At 36.6% G+C, this 20,182-nt stretch overlaps 1 protein-coding gene and 1 long non-coding RNA gene across 13 annotated transcripts in view; one reads left to right on the forward strand and one right to left on the reverse strand.

Moving 5' to 3' along the window:
* MBNL2 (muscleblind like splicing regulator 2) overlaps positions 1-3,312 on the forward strand; it is a 170,968-nt gene extending 167,656 nt beyond the window's left edge. For all 8 annotated transcript variants that reach the window (XM_009192104.4, XM_009192108.4, XM_009192106.4 and 5 more), the window contains one exon: positions 514-3,312. In XM_009192104.4, the coding sequence (XP_009190368.2) occupies positions 514-528 (15 nt within the window). In that variant the 3' untranslated portion in view covers positions 529-3,312. The remainder of the gene's footprint in view (positions 1-513) is intronic.
* LOC103879421 overlaps positions 1-20,182 on the reverse strand; it is a 235,636-nt gene that overhangs the window by 195,079 nt on the left and 20,375 nt on the right. The gene's annotated exons all lie outside the window — the stretch shown is intronic.

Consider the following 20,182-nt stretch of genomic DNA (forward strand, 5'->3'; position numbering starts at 1 on the left):
AAAATTATTTTTGATAGGAATACATTTTTGAATTACAAATGCAAGTTAATAGATAAATAATATCTGATTTATTATATTTTGAAATATTTCTATTTAAGCCTTACAAGTGACTTTTCAGTACAAACAAGATTCTCTGATTAGACTTTCTGATCACCATAGCAAATATTAATTGGACAATAATGGGAATGTATAATAAAGAGCTGTAAAGCAAAAATTTTTTAAAGAAATTGTGGTCTAAACATGCATGCCTCTCTATTTGCTGCCACAGTTTTCCAGAAAGTACTGTGCATTTGAATCATCATTCTTTATAGTGGCCACATAGCAGAAGTGGTTAAGTGTAAAGTTTTTCAGCATGAAGGGCGGGTATTGTGCAAAATTATAATTGCATCAAAATAATGAGAGATTGAAGAAAACTCTGATTTTCAAATGTCTATTTTTGAAGAGTAAAACTTAAACTCATTATTTTTCCTCCCAGAAGGATGCCTAAATCATGCTTGTCTTTCTCTTTAACAGATAATTCTGAAATAATCAGCAGAAATGGAATGGAATGCCAAGAATCTGCATTGAGAATAACTAAACATTGTTACTGTACATACTATCCTGTTTCCTCCTCAATAGAATTGCCACAAACTGCATGCTAAATAAAGATGTAGTTCTTCTGGACAGACCACAACTCTAAGAAGCTAGTGCTGCTATCTCATATATGAGTATTAAATATGGTATGCTTAGTATATTCCAACCTAAGATAGTTAACTACCTGAGACCAGCTGTGATGTTTAAAGACATAAAGGATAAAGTTTACTTTTAAAGGGTTTCTAAACATAGTTTCTGTCCTAGGAATATTGTCTTATCTCCATAACTATAGCTGATGCAGAAAGTCCAGCCACTTTACTCATTTCGATTCAGAATATTTCAAATTTAGCAATAAACAATTAGCATTAGTTAAAAAAGAAACATATTCCAAGGGCAGGTTCGATTGTAGCTGTAATTACTGTCATGCCATTTACCCACTGGATCAAAGGGTATGTTTCACTTCTTGACAATATAAATGCTGCAGCAAAGACGAGAGGTGAAGTAAAACCAATACCTGTCCTGCAGGTCTAAAATTTGAATGGAAATTCAAGCACAAGTACTGGGGACACATCAAAGTGTGGTGTTTGGTTTGCCTGGAGATGCCGCATTGAATCATGTGATTCTAGATTAACATTAAATAGATTGAAAAAGAAACTTTGCACGGTATGAGCTTCATACCCCACCAAACAAAGTCTTGAAGGTATTATTTTACAAGTATATTTTTAAAGTTGTTTTATAAGAGAGACTTTGTAGAAGTGCCTAGATTTTGCCAGACTTCATCCAGCTTGACAAGAATGAGAGGCCCATGCCAACAGTCTAATCTAAGAGATTAGTCTTTCAAACTCACCATCCGGTTGCCTGTTACAGAATAACTCTTCTTAACTAAAAACCTAGTCAAACAAGGAAGCTGTAGGTGAGGAGATCTGTATAATATTCTAATTTAAGTAAGTTTGAGTTTAGTCACTGCAAATTTGACTGTGACTTTAATCTAAATTACTATGTAAACAAAAAGTAGATAGTTTCACTTTTTAAAAAAAATCCATTACTGTTTTGCATTTCAAAAGTTGGATTAAAGGGTTGTAACTGACTACAGCATGGAAAAAATAGTTCTTTTAATTCTTTCACCTTAAAGCATATTTTATGTCTCAAAAGTATAAAAAACTTTAATACAAGTACATACATATTATATATACACATACATATATATACTATATATGGATGAAACATATTTTAATGTTGTTTACTTTTTTAAATACTTGGTTGATCTTCAAGGTAATAGCGATACAATTAAATTTTGTTCAGAAAGTTTGTTTTAAAGTTTATTTTAAGCACTATCGTACCAAATATTTCATATTTCACATTTTATATGTTGCACATAGCCTATACAGTACCTACATAGTTTTTAAATTATTGTTTAAAAAACAAAACAGCTGTTATAAATGAATATTATGTGTAATTGTTTCAAACATCCATTTTCTTTGTGAACATATTAGTGATTGAAGTATTTTGACTTTTGAGATTGAATGTAAAATATTTTAAATTTGGGATCATCACCTGTTCTGAAAACTAGATGCACCAACCATATCATTATTTGTTTGAGGAAAAAAAAGAAATCTGCATTTTAATTCATGTTGGTCAAAGTCGAATTACTATCTATTTATCTTGTATCGTAGATCTGATAACCCTATCTAAAAGAAAGTCACATGCTAAGTGTAATCTTACATAGTGCTTGTATCGTTGCATTTGTTTTAATTTGTGGAAAAGTATTGTATCTAACTTGTATTACTTTGGTAGTTTCATCTTTATGTATTATTGATATTTGTAATTTTCTCAACTATAACAATGTAGTTACGCTACAACTTGCCTAAAACGTTCAAACTTGTTTTCTTTTTTCTGTTTTCTTTCTTTGTTAATTCATTTAAACTCAATGAAAACATAGTATACATTACTAAAAGGTAAATTATGGGAATCACTGAAATATTTTTGTAGATTAATTGTAACATTGTCTTTCTTTTTTTCTTTTGTTTCATGATTTTGATTTTTAAAATTATTAGCACACAACTATTTTCAGCCCTTTAATAATGGAGCATCAAAAACATCACCTGTATCCCCAAGCAAATATAGAAGACTGTATTTTTTACTATGATATCCATTTTCCAGAATTGTGATTACAATATGCAAAGAGTCATAAATATGCCATTTACAATAAGGAGGAGGCAAGGCAAATGCATAGATGTACAAATATATGTACAACAGATTTTGCTTTTTATTTATTTATAATGTAATTTTATAGAATAATTCTGGGATTTGAGAGGATCTAAAACTATTTTTCTGTATAAATATTATTTGCCAAAAGTTTGTTTATATTCAGAAGTCTGACTATGATGAATAAATCTTAAATGCTTTGTTTAATTAAAAAACAAAAATCACCAATATCCAAGACATGAAGATATCAATTCAACAAATACTGTAGTTAAGAGACTAACTCTCCACTTGTATGGGAACTACATTTCACTCTTGGTTTTCAGGATATAACAGCACTTCACCGAAATATTCTTTCAGCCATACCACTGGTAACATTTCTACTAAATTCTTTCTGTAACACTTAAAGAATTCCTTCATTCATTACCTTACAGTGTAAACAGAAGTCTAATTTGTATCAATACTATGTTTTGGTTGTAATATTCAGTTCACTCACCCAATGTACAACCAATGAAATAAAAGAAGCATTTAAAAGGATTGTATAGTCTTCCTTCTTTTTGTGTTGAGACAGATTGATAATTCGCCAAACAAAATGGTTTTCACCTTCACACATATAGTATTTGTTAACTTCAAAGAAGACCAAACTCTGGTCTTCGAACGGGAGATTGGTAGTTTTTGCTTTTGGCTTTGGCTTGTTCGCAGCAAGAAAAACAATTAAAAATGGTAATTTGAGAAGTTTGTTTAGTATTCTTTAAAATTAGAAGTAAAAATAAATCCCACCACTTAGCCGTCTTCTTCACATCTCAGACTGATAATGAAAAGATATGGGATCAATGGCATCAGTAACTACATGGGCAACAAAATGTCAGTTTCATGAATAGATTTTAAAAAGGGCCCATTAAGCTGTAATACAGGCTTCTGTAAGAGCTTGATGGCATAACACAACTCAGACCTGAGGCTGCAGAAAGAGACAGAATAGTGAGTTCTGTTCTATGCAGAGGTCCTGGCCAGGTGGCTCAAGAATAGAACAGGAATTCAACAAAGAGGGTGATGAGGGTCCCTGCTATTCTGTCAGTAACCAGCCTCCTCCTAAGAGGTGGTGTGTGGGCAGAAGGAGTGGCAGAAACTCCTTCTTCAGCCTTTTGAGACCCACCATTTTTGTCAAGGAAGGTGCTATTGGCCTTTTGGGTGGGAACATTCCTTGTCATACTGAGACTGGCAGAAATTGCCTCCTCTGTGGGCCAAGGCAGAAACATGAGTTTTTCTCCATGGCAGATTTAAAGCTTTAGGCCTCCTGAGTGGTTATGATATAGCATAGAAAACACATACATTCAGCAGATACAAATAAAGCTGCTTGTATTTTTTAACTATCCCATCAGGATTTCCAAGGGTAAAAATACTTTTAACACCTCTGTGGATATTTGAAAATATGGCTGTATATTTGGATGAGTGATTTTTGTACTGTAATGCCAAAGAAAATCTATCTCATCAATCACTCCCTACAAAAATCATTCTGTTAATAGTAAGTTCAAGATGTCAACTTCAGAGAGCAAGTTATTATTTTAAGTGAAAAATCTAAAACTGTACACCTGGTTTCATGAAGTATAAGTTCTATCAGTAGATTGCCTATTCATGGTACTACATCAAAATCAAAAACAAAACTTAAACCTCTCAGGATAAAAAAAAAAAAAAACTATCTCTTCAGCATAGAAAATATTTGGGTATAAAATACCAATTATCTCATAATTATCTGACAAAAGAAAAGTGTCATTTCAGTTTTGGGCTCTCCAAATTTAAAACGATGTTTCAAATGAGAAATGCATTCTTTATTATTAAAGTTCTATTGCAATGCCACAGATTTTAGGGGCAGCTAGGAAAATCAAAATAAAGTTCAATGTTCTGCTACTTATAACATGATGGTACTGGTTCCCTGCAGAATGATTTCTGCAGGGGCAACCCCCACCCCTTCTCCCCACCTCCAAAATATCCTAGGGTGTCTCTGACATATTGGGCAATTGTTGCTGGACTAATTTATCTCCATAGAAATGACTGAGTCACTGTGAATAAGCATGATTCACACAGAGTGAAACATAGTAATGATTCCCTCTGTGCTCTTAGCTGGGAAGATAGATGGCAAGGATGGGAAAGGGTAGAATTGAGAATGTTCACCAGGGAGCTACTTACGTGCCAAGTTCTATGCTAAATATTCTATATATGTTTCTAACAAGCCCACCCTGTGTTGGAGAGAATTACTAACAACCGATAAGTGAATTCTGACTGCTACAGAGATTCCTCTTCAAGGTACATAGAGATTCTGCTGTGAGAAGCATCTTACTTCTAGATCAACACTTCTAGTGTCTGCCCTTAGGGTGACTAGCTGCCCAGCTCAGCTGAAAACCTCTGCCCAGTACCTGTCAAAGGTTTGACCAACTGGCTTGTGACTTCAGTTTCCTCCACTGTCAGCTACTTTGAAAAATGTCCACCCATTTGAGGTGTCCCTGTGGCACCCACCATGTAAACTGTATAAATGCTACTAGGCCTAAATTATAATGAAACCATTTCAGGTAGCCCATCAAATCTGGTGAAAACCCATATAGTTGTTTACATGAAATAAGGCATAAACAGAGAGTCACTGGTTTTGTTCACACATATTTTACATGATCCTTAGGGTTACAAAGAATCTATTATACCCATAATGTAGATGAAAAAAATCAAGACTCATAAAAATTAACTCTCAAGATCACACAGAGCAAGCCCTGGCTTGTCCCAACTCTACAGCCAAGTTAAAATGAGCTTGATCTGTGGCAGCTTTCAGGTCAAAATTTCATTAAAAAATTCAGAGTGAAGCATTTATCCAGGTTTAAGGTGAAGTTATAAGAATCTTTTACTTGGTTACTTAAGATAAAGATATTCTTCCCTATCCCAAGAATATGATTTATGAAATATCTTGAAACTATGGGCTACAAAGTACTCTGCTAGATTTAGGACATGGCCCAGTTCTTTATTAAGACCAGAGGCAATAGAAGAAATGTTATATTGTACCATTACTCTAGTGTTACCCAGAGTCTTTTGTTTGTTTGCTTGTTTGTTTATCAAGCTTCTATATGGTTCTCCTGAAATAAAATATATAATGACGGTCATTGAATTTTTCCTAATAATAATGTGGCATTAAGTCATGATGCAGCTAGCATGTGAAAAGATATAACATGAAAAGATATAACTTGAAAGTCTGGGGAAAACAGCCAGAGAGAATAAATTTCTGCATAAAGGCCACATATGAATGTGAACCCCTAAAATCCAATTGCCTCTAGAGAGGCTGAGAAATTAAATGTTACTATTGTTGAGCCCTTTCTCTCATAACTTTTCTGTGGGTTTTTCCAATACTTTGTTTATATAAATGAAGGCAGAGATTTATATTTGCCCTTGTGTGTCAACTAAAATGATCTAAATCAGAACAGTCTAACTTTTCTTTTGCTAGAGAACATTTCCTTCCAACAAAAGGTCATCCTACAAAAGTCCACAAACCAAATCGCAGCAAAGTGCTCCTGTTGCAGGGAGGTCTCTTTCCTGGGATCCCTGAATAAGCTCTGCAGTCTAGAGATGGAAACCCATGCATTTAAATGTAAAATGTGTGGCTTTACAGAGGGAGAGAAATGTATTCAAAGCAGCGTGACAGCTTAGAAAAGCTGCCTCTTAAGTTCTAAATATGTCTGAGCAAATTGATCAGATATATACAGAAGTAACAAACATACTACAGAATAAATATATTTTCAACACTCTCACACACATATTTTTATATAGAGAGCAGTCTAAACGCATTAGCATTCATAAACACAAAGTCGAATGTTTTTCAGAGCTACAGAATGGAAAGATCAGTGTCTGCATTCCACAGTAGTTTAAGAGCTGGTTAAGTACTAAGTTGCTGGTCACGCCGCCCAAGTTTAACTCTCAACTGTACTTTTTAACACCTCGTAAGCATCAAGGTGTTTTCACCAATAAGCTGAGTCTCACAATCGAATGTACCTTGCTGGGACATAATGAGGTTTAAGTGAGATAATATATGCTAATCAGATAGAGCGGGACCTGACACTTAGCAAGATTTCAGTGAATATCAATTATTATTCTTAAAATAATATTAAAATGAGCTCTTGTGTTTCCCTGTAAGTATTTATATCCTTTTTCTGTCCAAACATCTCTTGGCAACTAAGAGGCGCCTCTTCTATTTCCCCAATGACAATTAATGCCAAAAACTGATGGGCAAATTATAGAAAATTCCTAATAACAAATAATGAGCCAGATTATTTTTGTGGAAACCTATAATTACTTCAATTCAACAACTGTTCACTGAGCACCGTCTAAGCCCTGCTGAGTCATTAAAGGGATGTGAACATGGCCAAAGGCCAATGCTCTGCCCTCAAGAAGCTTATCATGCGGCACAACAGAAACTGTTAAAAATAGAGAAAGGAGGAAGAGGATTGTATCGGTTTCCTAGGGCTCCCACAACAGACCACAAAAAGGGTGACTTAATAGACATTTTAGGCTGGGTGCGGTGGCTCACACCAGTAATCCCAGCCTTTTGGGGGACCGAGGTGGGCGGATCACCTGAGGTCAGGAGTTCGAGACCAGCTTGGTGAAACCCTGTCTCTACTAAAAATACAAAAATTAGCTGGGCATGGTGGTATGCAGCTGTAATCCCAACTACTCTGGAGGCTGAGGAAGGAGAATCACTTGAACCCAGGAGGTAGAGGTTGCAGTGAGCTGAGACTGAGCCACTGCACTCCAGCCTAGCAGCAACAACAACAACAACAAAAACAATATAAATGTATTCTCTTACAACTCTGGAGGCTGGAAGTTGGAAATCAATGTGTCAGCAGGGCCATGTTCCTCCTGAGATTCCAGTAGAATCCTTTCTTGACTCTTCTAGTTTCTGCTGGTGGCTGTCAGTCCTTGGCATTTTACGGTTTGCAGCTGCATGGCTCCACTCTGTCTCTGTCATTACATGGCCTTCCCCTTGTCTGTCTCTACCTTCACATCATCTTATGAACACACTGGTCATATTAGATTAGAGCCCACCCTAATGTCTTCATCTTAGCTCAATTACATCTGCAAAGACCCTATTTCCAAAAAAAGCCACATTCCCAGGTATGGGGTTAGGACTTAAACGTGTGTTTTTGGAAGGACACAATTTAACCCATAGCAATAATAAGGGGGGTTGAATAAAGATTGCTTTCTATAGATTGCAAGGTAGTAATAAAATACTTTGATCACGGTTTCTGTTGCTTTTTAGTTAGGAGACATGACCCACAGGGAATATCATGACCAAAGCCATAATCCCTCAGGGAGAGCCTTGTGTTCGTTTGCTTGTTTCTGTTTTGTCTGCAGAACAAAGCATTTGGAATGCAAGATCTTCTAACTTCCATTCTGGATACAACAATCTGTGATTTATGAACACCTAGCACATTTCTGACTGAACTCAACATTTATTGTACGTGGTAATTTTGATTTGCAAATATATTTCATTGTTTGTAAGTTTGCATTGACCAGACTAATTTTACTTAGCCTGTGTTGCAGGGGTAGACCCCTTCTTTCTTTCAACAGACATTAGAAACTTCAGAAACCCTTCATAAGACGTTGTAGTCAAGCTTGTCCCAAAAGGCCAAGTGGGCTGTCTGTAGCAAGGAAAAATATACCTAGCATTTTTTGTACCCTTATATTGTGATAACCTCTTAACATGAAGTGTCTCATTTAATCTTTACAATAACTTGAATGGTTGATTCTATTATGAGCGTCCCTATTTATAGATAAGAAAACTGAGGACTGAAAGTTTAGATGACTTAACAAGTCAACAAGTTTGTAGTGAAGTGAAGATTCAAACACAGCCAGTCTGCCTCTAGATCCCTAGTGTTTTGCTACCTTATTACTCCAAATGTGGTCCTTGAGCCAGCCACAGGACTACCTGAAGACTTGCTAGAAATGCAGAATCCAAGGCTGCACCCCAGACCTACTCCCAAGGGACAAACATGCACCTTAAAATCTGAGAAGTGGTGCTGTGGTACTCAGGACTAATCTCCCTTCAGATACTCTGTTGACTCTGCAAAGCAATGAACGAAGACCAGTGACAACACTGGACCATTTTGGTGTTCTTGTTAGTAACAATTCAAAAGAATTGTCATTGGATACAAAGACATCATATGTCTCTGATTTTACTCTTGCTCTTTCTTGATCTGCTCTCTATATGGCAGCCAGCACATTCATAAAATAGAAATCAGATCACGGCATCATTTCCATCAGAGATGGATCCAGGCTTTGTGAGGCTGGAAGCTTATAAAATTGGGGAAGGGAGTTCTTAAAGACAAAGAACCCCAAAATAAATATAAAGTTAAATACAAAAGTAAATATATAGAAAAGCAATATGCCATTTTTATAAATTATCCATTGGGCACACTACTATGACATGTTTTATTTAAATTTCTCACTGCACCGCCTTTGATTACATCCTCATATAACACTTTTTTGTAATATCATTTCCTACACAGATAACAGAAAGGTAATTCAGTCTTGTAGTGTGGTCGGATGAAATTTGCTTTTTAATATAGATTTTTTGTATTGATAATTTAACATGCAACTTCACACATACACATACACACACATATCCTCACTGCTTATCATGCAAACACAAGAATTCTAAGTTCCATTTTACACAATTCTTATTTGAAAAGGAAAAAATTGGCATTTATAATTGTGCTTTGTTATCCTAAAAGGTAAGTATAAAAAAAGAATAAATCCTCTGCTTAGAATTGTATGCATCTGATGACTAGAATGTTCCATGGACTAGCATTCACCACATATACCTTAAACCTTTTCCTTTCCACTACCTGCTTACTCCTAGGGCTGGGTGCTGTAAGACACACTCACATTGCAATGAAAACCAATTGTCATACACCTTCATGTCATAATACTGGGTAAGCAGCACCTATACTAAGATGGCTAACAACATTAGCCAAACACAGAAATGTCTATGAGCCATATAACTGTATTTCACCATGCGCAAGCTAGATGTATACCAGTCAACTTCCTTGGAGCCAAATATGAAAAATAACCATGGCCACTCCAATGTCACTCCACAAAAGGAAGTGTGATGGAAGGGATGTCAGAATGGAAAAAGAGAGTGATCCGAAACAATTGCCAATTTTATAAAACCATGACCTTGAACACATACAAAGCTACGAAAGCCACAGTTCCTCCCAGGTTTGTTTTGTTTGTTTGTTTTGAGACACGGTCTTGCTCTGTTGCCCAGGCTGGAGTGCAGTTGCACGATCTCAGTTGACTGCAACCTATGCCTCCAGGGTTCAAGCGATTCTCCTGCTTCAGCCTCATGAGTAGCTGGGATTACAGGAGTGCACCACCACACCTGCCTAATTTTTGTATTTGTAGTAGAGAGGGGGTTTTACCATGTTGGTCAGGCTGGTGTCAATCTCCTAACCTCATGATCTGCCCACCTCAGCCTCCCAAAGTGCTGGGATTATAGGCATGAGCCACCTCCCACTTTCTTAAAAGGACTCACACAAGTGGTAGGTCCTGAAGCTTAAGCTTCATTAGTTTCATGGCAGATCTGCCTCTGTCCTCTATTTTAAACAAACAAGTAACAATGACAATAAACTTTCACTCTTCTCTGACTTCCCACTGCTCCTAGGATAAAATTCAACCCTTTTGCCCTGACTGACACCTTCTCCAACCTCATCCATTACCATGTTCCCCTGAGCAAACTACCGTCTAACCCCTCTGAACTCTTGCATTTCTCAAAGGACATGGAGTTCTTTCTGCCTCCTGAATTCCTTTCCTTCTGCCTGAAATGCTTGTCTTCTTTCTTGGGTCATAGCAAAATCATTTTCTTCTGAAGGTGATATCACCTCGTCCCAGACCTCAGGTGGCATATTTCATCTCTGCACTATGTTTATTGCTGCCATAGCAGCTATCACATTGTGTAACCATCTTGCTCATCTCTGTTTCAGTTGCATTATCTGCCTCTCATCAGAATTTAATCTCTGTGATGGCAGGTCCCTTGTCTTGTTCACCACCTTTATTAGTCAGTTCTCATGCTGCTGATAAAGATGTACCCAAGACTGGGTAATTTATAAAGAAGAAGAGGTTTAATGGACTCACAGTTCCACTTGGCTGGGGAGGCCTCACAATCATGATGGAAGGTGAAAGGTACATCTTACATGGTGGCAGGCAAGAGAGAATGAGAGCCAAGCAAAAGGGGAAACTCATTATAAAATCGTCAGATCTCGTGAGACTTATTCACTATCATGAGAACAGTATAGGGGAAACTGCCTCCATGATTCAATTATCTCCCACTGGGTCCCTCCCAGACCACGTGAGAATTATGAGAGCTACAATTCAAGATGAGATTTGGGTGGGGACAGAGTCAAGCTACATCACCACCATATGCCCTTTGCTCACAATGGTGTCAGAACACAACAGACTTCAATTCATATTTGTCGAGTGAATGATTAGTAAATCTGGGATGTCAGAAGAGATAGGCATAAATAAAATCTAAAACTATAAAATTAAAATAGTGATTCAACACATTTGCTACACACTCTACATTCTTGGCCAAGGAGCTAAGTAGAGATCCACTTAATAACAAGTATTTTTGAGCCTCTAATGCGTATATTACAAAATGCCAGAAAACATGAAAAACAAAGGGCTTATTTCCTTATTAGATTGTAAACAATCTGAAACCATCACAGTCTTGCTATAATTTAGAGAAAGAAAGAAACATACAGATGGAAACAAAATACACGATATATATTGAGATATCTCGTGATGAGTTCCAAATTATTAAATAGTGAATGTCATGGGCAATTGGTGACAGCTGGAGACGTGATGGACGTCTCCCTGGGGAAGTCTCTTGAACTGGACCTGGAGGAGTAGTAAATACAGAATTTGCAAAGTGAGAAGCCTGAGAAGCAACAGGAACAAAAATGCACAGGTGGGTGATTAGAATGGATGGGGGTTCTATGCTCAAAGGAGAGAGCGGCACACAAAAAACAGGGGGAACGTTGGCTTTTGCAAGACAGCCAGAACTAAAAAAGTGAATAGCAGAGTGGAGCTGCAGTGTGCTGTCAGATCCTCCTGCAGAATGAAGTACTTACTCTGCAGGGTCCAGGAGTACTGCAGCAGTCGGTTCTTCTGGAATTGCATTAACTAAAGAGAAATGCCTGATCCAAAGCCTCACTCCCTCTCCTCGCATGCCCCTTGTCCAGTTGGTTGAAGGAAGAGGATGAAGGCCTACAGCCTTGTCCCAAATCAGATCAACTCTGAAGAGTCATCCTTGGGTGTCCATGGGGCCGGCTGAGGCCTTTTTGAGACTACAACAGAGCCCAGCTTCTCCCTCTGCCTCACTATGCTTCCTGCCCTCCCTTCCACATGGGTTGGTCCCAGGGGTCTTCCCTAAAAACTTCATGCCCACTGGTCCCCACCTTAGAGATTACTTCCCAGGGAATCCAAACTACTATCAATAGGTAGATCCATCATTTGTCAATTCCATTATTGAAGCACTTGATGTTCTTTCAACTGATGCAAGAAATACATTTTAAATCCATAATTCAATTCTTTTTTGACAAAGAAAAAATTTTTCTGTAAATGTATCTTGCCTAAGATAGTACTAAATTAATCACAAAGAAGAAAAAGGAGAATGATAAGAAAGAATTCCAAGCTGAAATATTTTTATTATGATTTCAAAAAGTAGCAAATTTTCACATATTTTAAGGAGAAATATAGCCTTTTTTTAAAAAACAAAAAAAAAAGAGGGAGGGAATAGTGAAAGTCATGACTTTCATGTTTCTTTTGGTCCAATTCTTTTTAGTCTTTTACATTCCTGAGCCTTATGCCAATACTTCTTTCAAAAGAAACCAGAAAAAATAACCAAATTAATTCTATGTAAGCCAGATATCATTATATAAGATGAAAGTTTGTATTTGTTCAATACAATCCTGGAACTAAATTCAATTGTGAAACACAACGGATATAAAACTCTAGAATATGGTCTGCTTAACCCATCAAAGCCATTTCAAAGCTAACTGAAGTGATTTGTCTATGTTGTTACATATTGTTTGCAAGCTTAAGTGGGGCACACTTGGGAATTAATACAGTTGATGGGTACTATTGATAAAAAGGCTCCCTTAAGAAAGCAAGGAGTAATTAAAGAAATACATACACATAATCAATGTTCAGATAATCCCAGCTCCTTCAAGAGTCATCAATATGTTTTGAATGCAAACGACATATGAGGTGGTTTTACTCTGGTAAAAATCCTTACAGAGGGCAATTAACCTATTTAGGGCATGAAATGATAGCTAGCTGTGGACACACGGACTATAACTTTTACATGTTCTACTCACAGGAGCCACTGCAGGAGACAGGAAACTGGGTTAATACAACAACTCTTTGTTGATCATTGGTGTGTGCTACCACTCACTAACCACAGTTCATTCTGCAACCCTAAAAGGCAATAGCTATAGTGTTTACAACCATAGAATTGGAAGCAAAACTAGCTCAAATCCTGGCTGCCCAATTTCTGCCCATGTGACCACAGGCAAGTGAGCGAACTTCCAGTCCTGTCTTCCTTCTCTGCAAAAAGGGAGCTGATAATAATGGTATCTATCACATAGGATGGTTGTGAGAATTTAGCGAGTTACCATATAAAAACTCTTGGAACTGTGCCTGGATTATAAAGGCATTAGCTGTCCTTGAAAAACAAATCCAATTTTTAAAAGTTGGCCATTTGAAATGAGTTTCTGTGTTTGTGCCATTTCCCAAGCAGGATGACCTCTCAGCATTACTCCTGGTAAAGTTAACTGGGACAGTCTGGTTGCCTCACAGTGGAATCAAGTAACCCAGGCGCCAGCCATCAGGCACTGGCTTGGCTCAGCAGATAACTCAGGTTTTTATATCTCACAGTAATAAACATTCCAGAGTATCATTTCTGGAGGCACAATGGGATAAATACATTGAATGAGGCTCTGGAGGAGAATAACAAAGACAGCTGGATAAAATATTAAAACTGTCTCTTTAAAGGCACTTTGGAGCTATCAAGAAAGGAAGAAATGCTCAGAGGATTAATAAAAAACGAGAACACTTTAACAAGAGCTAGGACAAAAGCTATCCTCTGCCTGGTGGCATCTGCCCAGCTCCAGTACATCGGAGCCTCCACAGGCACAGGAGACCAAGAGAAAGACTCGGCCTGGACCAAGCTGTCTCCAGGGCTGGATCAGCATGTAGCCACCTGTCTCAGGTATAGTAATTAAGGGAGCACCAACAAACCCAGAACTTGAGATAAAAAAATGTAATATTTTTAAAAATCAAAACTAATGCAAAAAAATTCCATGATGAACAAAATAGCAAAACTGTAAACAAAGATAAACTGTTGCTGTTTATTTGATTTGCAACCCAGTCAAGGGCAGTAAAGTTATGAGTCAATGTAATTTGTGAAACAGATATCTCAACACATTATCAACTTCATGGAGAAAAAACATCTTTCCAAAGATGCAAACACATCATTAAGCAAGATAACATCCGTTTATGATAAAATCTCCTTACAAACTAGTAACAAGGAAACTTTCATATTATTATAAAGATTATATACAAAATACCTACATCAAGAACAGCAGCTAATGGTAAAATGGTAAAGAACTCCCTTCAATGTCAAGGCCAAGGCAAATGGTACACCATAGTTGGTTTTACTCAACATTGTACAGGAGACATCAGCTAGTACTGTAGCACAAGAAAAAGAAATAAAATGTGTAAAATATAGAAAAGAAAATAAGCAAAGCTCATTATTACCAGATAATATAATTTGTATGCAGAAAATAATAAAAAAATCAACAGGTAAATATTAAGATTAATAACTGTGTTTATCAGATTTCTAAGATTAAAATCAAAATGCATTAATTAAGATAATCTTATTTGTTGTAATAGATACATCTCAGTGGCTTAACAAAACAAGAATTTGTTTCTTAGCAGGTAAAGCTAATTTAATGGGAAATAGGTGAGAGATGGGGCTCTACTCCACCAAGTCACTTGTGGGCCCACTGATGGAGATGCCATCCTATTCAACTTGTGACTTCCAAAATTGTTGGGAGCATCCAACAACATACAGGGAAAGAGGGACTGGGAAGCTGTAAATGAGGTTTTTATGAGTCAGATAACATACATAGGAATTAATATGACAAAATATGTTTAAGTGCTTTTTGAGAAAATGTTCAGCTTTTTTGTAAGATCTTAATAAGCAGAGAGATATTCCATGTGCATAAATGGGAAATAAAACAATATCATTAAGATGTCACATCTTCCCATATTAATCTATAGCTTTAATGCAATTGAATCAAAATAGTAACAACATTGTTTATGGTACCTGGAAAACTGATTCTAAAATGTATACAGAAAAGCAAAGAACTAGGAACAGCCAAAACACTCTTGAAGGAGAATAAGGTAAAGAGCTCTCCCAACCCCTACCAGAGCTAATTCTAAAACTGTAATAACTAAGGCAGTGTGGAACTGATATAGTGTTAGACAAGGCAGACCAATGGAACAAAACAGAAAGGCCAGAAACAGTCCACGCTTAGAACAAACAAACAAACAAACAGAAAAAATACTTGGCTCATGACAGAGTGACAGGCATTGAAGATCAGTAGGGACAGGGGAATTATGCAATAAATGCCAGTGGGGAATTTGGTTATGTAATGGATTAACAAAATTTAAGTTGACCCTTACCTCCCACCATTCATAAAAATCATCTATTCAAATTAGATAGAAGGTTTCATTGTGAAGGGCAAAATGATACATTTTTGAGAAGGTAGTGCATAAGACTATATTTCCCACCTTGGGGGGAGGGGAAGATACATGAAATGTTTTTATAAAGTTTAGAATCTTAGGGGAAAATTAATAAATTCAACTCCTTTGAAATTAAGAAATTCTACTTGTCTAAGGGTTCTACAGGAGGATGAGAAAATGAACTAAGACAGGATACTTGATACACATACAGGAGATAAAAATTAGTATTTGAATATGTTAAAGACTCCTACGAAACAATTTTAAAAGGGACAAACAACCGAATATAAAAATGAGCAAAAGACATGAACAGGCATTTCATAGAAGAGAAAACATAAATGGCCCCAAAACATGAAAAATTATCCATTAGTAATCAGGGAAATGCAATTTCAAACCACAACAAGGTACCATTTCACACATATCAGGTCAGCAAAAAATTTAACCATTGAACAAAAGGTACTCTCATGTAGTGTTTGGAGTTTAAATTGGTATCATCACTTTAGAAAACTATTATGTGTTACCTAGTAAAACTGAGTATGTGCATCGGTGAAAGGCTGAGGTAGAGATCTAAGCCCCAACTTATCAGCGATAACAGCAGCCAGGGGTGTGCCAGAATCCGTCTATATCAGTCACTCATGGCAATGTCCCAGTTTAATGTCTTCAAATAGGGGAAGGGAAGTGGCTTTGAGGTCAGATTTCCTAGGCACCAATCTTGTCTCCCACTGCTTACTAACTGTGAGCCTTTGGCCAGACCCTTAAACTCTCTTAGTCACCTGTCTCAGGTATATAGTAATTAAGGGAGCACCAACAAACCCAGAACTTGAGAAAAAGAATATTTTAATGTAATATTTTTAAAAATCAAAACTAATACAAAAAAATATCTCTGTGTCTCAGTTTTACCATCTATAAATGAAGACAATAAGATAGAGCACTTAGCGAGTGCTATCACGGTGATGAATCCTGTGAAAATTTCACTGGAGATGAGGATGAAAGTATAAGGAGCTGAGGTCCCCGCTTGGAACATCACCAACTCGGGACACTTAGTTGATATCCCTTAATATCTGGGCTTACCATCTCCTCGGGACTATTCTGTAGGCAGTGAGTGATGTCTCAGGTGAAAGCCAAGTTTGGTACATCTTTATTTCTTAGCTAGAATATGGCGTGTCCCTAACAATTTCACACAAGTCAGAAAAAAAACCCACAAATTTCACATCCAGCTTCCAAGCATAAATGAAGAACATGAAGTCACTTGCTATTTTAAAAGCTAATTACTAGTAAAATACTTTCAGATTCACATTTCCTGTGAAATAAAATTCTGCCTTTGAAATGAAAGTCTCTGGCAGAACTACTCAGCAACACCTTTGTTCCAAGCAGGGGTTTTCCTTTAGTACAGAACACACTGTTCCCTAGTCAGAAAAAGATTGATTTAATTTTAAAGGGGAGACAATGAAAGCATATAACTGTTAACACACATTTAAAAATATATGTGCAACATCACCAAAGAGACATAGATGTTGGTGAGCTCTTTTGTTTTTGTAAGTTTTATGGTGAAGACATGAAATAAAATATCTAAAGATATCCAGTTTAGTGTCTGAAATTGAAAATAATAAAGAAGTATTTGACTTATCATTTTCCAAACAATCTACTTTTGGACTACAAATTGTGGGAGAGCTTCATATCATCAAATTTCAGCTTCTTTGGAAAAATACTCCTTATAAATAGATTCAATGACTCAATATTTTTCACATTGATACTTTTTCTATATGTATACTATTGATTCTTCTCAAAAAGCTAGATTAGTTAGAGAATAATAAGGAATATGCAGAAAAAAAATCATCTCCAGCTTCTACAGACCAAAGAATAAACATTATTTCACTAAGTTGAATATATTGAGTTTAAGCACATAATTCTACAGCTTCAAATGTTGGTTTCCCTACAAAGTTGTACAAACTGTTAAATTCTTCCAAATAATTTGGTGTCAAGAAATATTTTAAAAATCATTCTCTTCTTTTCTTCCCTTCCACTGAAAAAAGGTGGAAAGAATAGTCCTCTCCATTTCCTCATCTCTGGTTTACTCTTTTCATTTTGGAAAAGTGTTATGCAATGTTTAAGATCTAAAAAGGTATAGAGGCCAGGCGCAGTAGCTCACGCCTGTAATCCCAGCAGTTTGGGAGGCTGAGGCAGGTGGATCACTTGAGGTCAGGAGTTCGAGACCAAAATAGTGAAACCTTGTCTCTACTAAAAATTCAAAAATTAGCCAGGACTGGTGGCGGTGTCTGTAATCCCAGCAACTTGGGAGGCTGAGGCAGGATAATCACTTGAACCCAGGAGGTAGAGGTTGCACGCCACTGCAACCTGGGTGAGAGAACGAGACTCCATCTCAAAAAAAATAAAATAAAGTAAAAAGATATAGAGAATATAGCAACAAACGTCCATCTACCTACCCCTAAGCTTAATAAGCAATCTATTCACAACACAGTTGAAACTTCCTGTGAATGCTTCCAGATCAGATAACTCTCCCTCTTGAATTTGGTCAATACCATTCCCAAGCCTCTCCTCATAATCTTATTACTTCTGTATCCTTAAACTACATGAAATATTGCTTGAATTTTAAATTTGATGTGAATGATATCATAGATTATGTATTCTTGTGCAACTTGCTTGACTCACTCAGCATTATGAGTGTGAGAATCATCCAGGCACATCCCGAGAGTTAATGTTCATTCATTTTTACTGCTGTATAGCATTCCACTGCATGAAGATGCCCTAACATGGTCTAGATTAGTGACTGCTTTAAATATTAACTCACTTCTGTGAATGGACATTAGTTATCTCTAGATACTATCTCGAGATACTATATCCAGATTTTTATGCCACATTCTCTCCAGTGTTTGATATAGTCTACTTACGTTTTTGCCAGGTCATTTAATTTACATATCTCTGATTACTGGTATAGTTAAGCCTCTGTTTCTGTAATAAGTTTTTAGTTATTTAAGTTTTCTCTTCTGAAAACTGTTCTACATGTCAGTCTTTTTGGGGGAGAGGTTTTTTGTTCTATTTGTTTTGTTTGTTACTTGTAACATTGTCAAATTTATCAAGCCTTTTATTTATGGTTTAATAAATTCTTCTTTACCCTAAGGTCATAAAGATATCTTCTTATATTTTTCTTCTGTAGCAATTTTGCCTTTCAAATTATTCCACTAAGGATTGATTTTTGTATATAAAGTGCAGCAGGGATCCAATATCATTTTGCTTTTCCCTGGAGGACAGTGAAATGCCCTAGCACCATTTATTGAATAGTGTTTCTTTTGTCCACTGGTCTGCAATACTCTTTCAGACATAAATCAGTTTTCTATATATGTGTGGGCTTCCTACTCCTTCCTTCTGGAAGGAAATTTCTCATTTTTTAATTGAAGTGAATCCCTTAGCAGTTGCTGCTAGAAGGGTCAGTGGGTAGTAATCTTTCTTAGAAATGTATGAAAATGTGTGCCTTTTCTTAAATGACATTTAAGTGGATATACAATCTAGTTTCCCCCAGCATTTTGAAGATATTGCATTGTCTTCTGATATCTATGATCACAGAGATGGTGCATGAGAAGTCAACCCTTGATTTGGCTTGTTCCTTTATACATGATCTCTCTTGCCTCCTCTAGCTTTGTGCTTTTTCCTCTTTATCTCAGATGTTATGCAATTTTAATATAAGGTTTCTAGATGCAGTTTTTTTTTTTTATTTCTCTTGGGTGGGGCTCTGCATGACTTTTCCAACTTAGGATTCTTTTTTGTTTAACTCTTAAAACGTTGTAATCATTCTTTTTATTATTGCTTCCCACCAGGCTCTTTATTTTCTCCTTCCAGACATTCTATTAGCTGTATATTGACTCTTCTCATGTAGTTCCCAGGTCTCTTCTTTCTGCTTTTCATATTTTCCCTCTCTTTGTCTCTCTGTGATGCATTCTGTATAGTTTCATCGATATACTTTACATTTCACTAATTTTCTCTTCATCTGCATCCACTCTTGTTTAATCTATCTTGATCTTTATTTTAATTACTATGTCTTTCATTGTTTAAAATGTCTGTATGCTTTTTATAAATCTGTGTGCTCCTTTTCCCCAAAAATAAGTCCCACTATTAAATTAGAAATCTTACTCCTTATTTTCTCCCTTTGAACAATTTAAATGTTTATTTTAAAGTCTCTGAGATACTGCACTATTCTGTTTTAAAGTGTCTTTCCCATACAGGTAAGTCTCCTCAGTCCTTTGAATTTTTTTCTCTGAGCTTGTCTCAGCACCACTGTCTACTGTGGCATCTCTGGGTTCTGCATTCAGGAGATTCGATTCCTGCCCAGCGTCCAGGGCAAATGGAGCAAATCTAGCTTCTTTTCCAGGCCAGTCAGTGAAGTTTTTCTGGGCCACGGACTAGCCCATTTGTTGGTCCTGGCTCCCCACTAAACAGGGAAATTATAGACTTGACTCTGTCCCTAAGTGGGCTTCATAATCCCACTTACTAAGATATGTTTCCTGTCCTGGAAGTTGAGTATATACATCCTTGACTCCCTTATATTCACATCTGATAT

Source organism: Papio anubis, chromosome 15 (genome assembly GCF_008728515.1).
Source record: "Papio anubis isolate 15944 chromosome 15, Panubis1.0, whole genome shotgun sequence".
Lineage (NCBI taxonomy): Eukaryota > Metazoa > Chordata > Mammalia > Primates > Cercopithecidae > Papio > Papio anubis.